The sequence below is a fragment of the Engraulis encrasicolus genome, chromosome 2, assembly GCF_034702125.1.
Source record: "Engraulis encrasicolus isolate BLACKSEA-1 chromosome 2, IST_EnEncr_1.0, whole genome shotgun sequence".
In the NCBI taxonomy this organism is placed as follows: domain Eukaryota; kingdom Metazoa; phylum Chordata; class Actinopteri; order Clupeiformes; family Engraulidae; genus Engraulis; species Engraulis encrasicolus.
Window position 1 is genome coordinate 8,009,929 of NC_085858.1, and position 5,000 is coordinate 8,014,928.

General features: G+C 44.8%; 1 protein-coding gene across 2 annotated transcripts in view; it reads right to left on the bottom strand.

The window, feature by feature from the left end:
* abat (4-aminobutyrate aminotransferase) overlaps nt 1–5,000 on the bottom strand; it is a 51,927-nt gene that overhangs the window by 11,536 nt on the left and 35,391 nt on the right. For both annotated transcript variants that reach the window (XM_063221296.1, XM_063221288.1), the window contains exons 8-12: nt 4,891–4,983; nt 4,339–4,401; nt 3,332–3,395; nt 2,545–2,693; nt 1,595–1,732 (exon numbers count right to left, since the gene is read on the bottom strand). In XM_063221296.1, coding sequence (XP_063077366.1) covers nt 1,595–1,732; nt 2,545–2,693; nt 3,332–3,395; nt 4,339–4,401; nt 4,891–4,983 — 507 coding nt within the window. The remainder of the gene's footprint in view (nt 1–1,594; nt 1,733–2,544; nt 2,694–3,331; nt 3,396–4,338; nt 4,402–4,890; nt 4,984–5,000) is intronic.

The following is a 5,000-nucleotide window of genomic DNA, read 5'->3' on the forward strand; positions in this document are numbered from 1 at the left end:
TGTGTGTGTGTGTGTGTGTGTGTGTGTGTGTGTGTGTGTGTGTGTGTGTGAAAATGTGTGTCCATGTACTGTATGTGTGTAAGGGTGCGTGTGTGTGTACATGTCTGCAGTTTGTGTCATGTGTTTGGTTGTATCTTGTGACCGGTGTACCTCAGCCTCGTGTGAAGTGTGTGCCATATGTGATAGTTGTGTCATACAACATGTGATTGTTCTTAATACATTACTCTGTGACAGTGCAGGTACCTTGCAGGCTGTCTCAGCATGCGTTACTGGATGATAGTGTGTATACCTTGCGGGCAACGTTCCTGAGCTTGTGTAAGAAGTCTGCGGAGCCATGGTTGTTCATTAATTCATTACTATGACAAAGCGTGTGCAAGCGATGCGATGCGAATTGAAAATATTTTAACTTTGAGCGAGGCGAGTTAGCAAGTAACCAATTGGAATAGCCTGTGCATTGTCAGTTAAAGCCGCGGGAACGTTTAGCGAACATTCCATGAGCAAGTGGCGAGTAGGCGAGCGAGCGAGAAGGAAAGCTAGTAACTAGCAGCGACGTGTGTGAACGTAGCTTCAGCTTGTGGTAGATGTCCCTCAGTGTGGTGTGAAGTGAATGTCATAACTGTACATGATTTGTTAATGTGTTACCCCGCGAACAAATCAGACACGACCAGAGATCCAAAGAGTCGCTGGACTGTCTTCATAGCAAGAGTGACACGAGTATAAAAAAGCGATAGCGTATGACCATTAAAAACACATTTCAATTGGCTGCGGCGGCTGTCGCCAAACTGCATCATAGCTAATGTAATTATCATAATATTCACTGAAGTTTAACTACAAAATGGCGCTCAAGTCACCCAAATTGCTTTTGTCTCTTCTGTTGCCAACTCCTCCCTACAAAGTCAAATGACTTCCGTCGCAAGTGTTGCTCTAGTCGCTTCTGGTGTGTTTGTGCCATGAGAGTGCATGTATTGCACCTTGCTGGCAATGGCCCCTCAGCTTGGTGTGAATTGTGGTTGGTTGTTACTGTGTAAGCGTGTGACAGTGAGCTTGAGGATGAAGTCTGCAGAGGTGTGCTTGTAAATGCATCACTGTGTGACATTCTGTGTGTCTTGCGATCAATGTCCTTGTGAAGTGTGTGAAGTGTTTGTCATATGCGACTGATGTGCCATACTGCATGTGACTTGCTGTTAATGCGTAATGTGATCGTGCGGCTACGAGCCATTTCCGTCAGCCTAGTGTGAAGTGAAACAAAATGGATTTTCCGTGTGGGGGCAGCCGTGGCCTCGTGGTTAGGGAGGTCATACAATCAGATGGTTGACGTTTCAAATCCCACTCTTACCTCTCCCTACACCTCTATCCATGAATGAAGTGCCCTTGAGTGAGGACACTGAATAACCTGTAAATAACTGTAAGTCACTCTGTATAAAAGTGCCATATAAATGTAATGTAATATAGGTAATGCCATATATGACTTGCTAATCTGTTACTGTTTGAGAGCATGTGTACTGTACCTTGTGAGCCATGTCCCTCAGCATAGTGTGAAATGGGATTGGTTGTTACAGCGTTACTGTGCCAGTATGTACTGTATGTACTGTACCTTGCGTGTGATGTCCCTGAGCTTGAGGAAGAAGTCAGGTGATGCGTGGTTGTCGCCGCCCTCTGCTTGGATGGGCTCGATCACGACGCCAGCCACTGGCATGCCCTTATGCTTCCACTTCTCAATCAGGTCCTCCACCTACACACACGCACACACATACACACACGCACACACAGACACGCACACACGCACACACACACACACACACACACACACATACAAATACACACGCACAGACACACACACACACACACACACACACACACACACACACACACACACACACACACACACACACACACACACACACACACACACACACACAAATAAACACACAAATAAACATGGCTCTTGTGATTCCACTTTGACTTCTGTGGTTAAGTCTCATTTTGGGTGGATGGATTACAGTAATAGGATGACATAAGGCTGTAGCTCTGGCTGAAGAGTTTAATAGGATTGGGCCAGATAAGGCCAGTCAGCTATCGCTGGAGCCAGCGGGGCACCCTAAACCTTTGGCACTCTGGGTCAGTACCAGGAAATCACTTTTACTCAGTCAGTGAGGGCTACCAGAGAGAGAGAGAGAGAGAGAGAGAGAGAGAGAGAGAGAGAGGCAGACAGACAGAGAAAGAGAGAGTCACCATGTACCGGTATTAAGGGAAAACTGACCATACAACGAATACGATTATGTGGCTTAGGTGGACAGAGTGAACTTTGGTATCTTTGGTACCAAAACCAGCAGTGTTTGCAAGCCATGGCAGGGTTTAAGAGAGAGGTAGTGTGCCATGGTGGTGCACTCAAATGCCATAGAAGGCCTTCAGTCTATTTTTTCTAAAAAGGGGGGTGGGGGTGGGGGCGTTGATAGGCTTATGATGAGGTGAAGGGGGGTGTTAAAGGTTGATAACCACTGATGTAAATAAATCAAGTCTTCAACCCCCTCTGGTGCCACTGACCTCCTCCAGGCAGCGTGCCTCCTCCTCTGCGTTCTCGCGGACAAACTCCTCCAGGGGGTACTTCAGCTTGGGGAAGGGGGCGATGGGCCAGTCGAACGACGGAACGTCCAGCTTGTGAATGGCTTTGGAATGTGTGGTCGCCAGGCAACCTTTTCAAAACAGAAACAACACCATGACAAAAAAAGCTTCTTAGTTAGCACTGGTGGATCAGGGCTTGAAGCAGAACTGATGCAGTGAGAAAGCTGTTCGAAAATAGCTCGAAACGCACAAACTAATACACTATTTTTGCAAAATAGTCAAGTGTAAAGCATATTCTATAGCGCACTACTAGCAATAAAATGAGGTATATCTGTGCAATCAAAATTTAATCTAGAGTAGGTTCAAATATGGCCGCTAGTGACTAGTCATAATCAAATGGAATTGTCTTTCATTTAAACTTCAGAGACAGACGATTCTCTGAACTTATATGTACAGTAACTGATGCATGCAATTTATGCATGTATTTGCATGGATGAGCATAACATGTGCATGTAACAGATGAACATGTATGATGCATTGAAGAGAGACAGTTTTTGTGTGCAGAGAGGGCATTGTAAAGATGTGCTTCTAAACTCCTCACCTCCAAAAGTTTGAACTGAGGAGTCTGCACAAAATCATTTATTTCTTTGATGTTTTATTCCATGGCAGGATTACGATTCGACCATTGTCTTCATGAAAAAAAGGATTCAAACTTTCAGTCAGGCTATATATCCTGCACCTTTGTGCACAATTTCCACCCTCAACTTACCCATAGTTCTACCATGGAAGCCTCCCATGAAGGACAGAATGCTCAGGTCAGGACAGCCCGGAGTCTGCAGGAGGCAGATAAACAACGTTAAGCCACCGTCAACATAGGGATGAGATAGATGACTAGATTTCTAATAGATAAGATAGATTCATTGGTTTCTTTATTGGTCTCCACAAAGGAGAAATTTGTCTCGGAGATGGGGAGATTGCATCACCATACAACACGTAACACCATACAACACCACAAAATAAAATGTAATGTACAGAAACACTGGATGTCTGCATTCCTCATTTAGTACATGGTCACCATCTGATAAAATGACATTCGCCTGACTGATAGTGGCCCGCTGAAAGAGTTCCTGTGGGTTAAGAGGGGGCATCGCCCCTATAATCCTGCCTGCTGTTTTAATGAGGCTTGACATTTCTGCCCTGTGTTTTACAGTGAGATTGCCAAACCAGCAGATAATCCCATAACGGAGGACCGATTCTATTGCGGCTCTATAGAAGATTAACATTATGTTTTTACTAACTCCAAAGACTCTAAGTCTGCGCAAAAAGTAAAAGACGCTCCTGAAAATTTGAAAATGTGATAATGTACTGATTTGGCCCAGAACTGACACAGTCATTAGTTTATAACGTAAACAAAAATGGTGAGCTGGCGCAACCCTGAGGCATGCCAATACTACAAGACAGATAGACAGATAGAAAGAAAGATGAGAGAAAGAAGACAGTGAGAGGGAAGCAGGGATGAAAAGGAATGACAGGGAAAAAGAGAGAGAGACTGAAAGAAATATGTATACTGAAAGAGAGGGAAAGAGAAGAGAAAGAAAGTGAATGAGAGAGAGAGATGGCAGAAGAGAGAGAAGACGGGCAGAGAGAACGGGGGTGAGGGACAGAGAAAGAGAGACAGAGAGAGAGAGAGAGAGAGAGAGAGAGAGAGAGAGAGAGAGAGAGAGAGAGAGAGAGAGTCTAAGCCAGGCATTCTAAGATGCAACACTAGACACTTACCTTGTTGATCATGCAGCTCGAGACGTCCTCATCTGATGGGTTGTTGTGCCCTCTCTGTTTATTCTGCAAACAATAACAAATACGTGATCCCTCGTAAATCAAGCAAAGGCATGAAAAATATCCAAACACTTACAAAATGTTAAATAAGGGTGCTCGCTACAGTGAATCATGATGAGCTACTCTGTCTCATTCTTTCAGTTTAGCAAAAGAAATACCAAAGACTTCACTGTGTACATTTTAAAGCTTAAATCTGCCTTCAGTTTCACCATGTGGAGAAGAATATGAACCCCTTTGATAGTATGTTCCATACACGTATATACTTAGGTACTTTATGGCAGCCATGAAGTGAGTGTATGTTGCACTCTGTACAGGTGTGTTTGTGTGTGTGTGTGTGTGTGTGTGTGTGTGTGTGTGTGTGTGTGTGTGTGTGTGTGTGTGTGTGTGTGTGTGTGTGTGTGTGTGTGTGTGTGTGTGTGTGTGTGTGTGTGTGTGTGTGTGTGTGTGTGTGTGTGTGTGTGTGTAAGTGTGTGTGTAAGTGTGTGTGTTTCTCACCCTGTATGCGATGAACATGGCCTTGTAGGCGTTCTCATTGGAGCAGGATCCACATGCCATCGTCTGGACACGAGTCATACCACTGGGGGCCACCTACAGGGGACACAGGG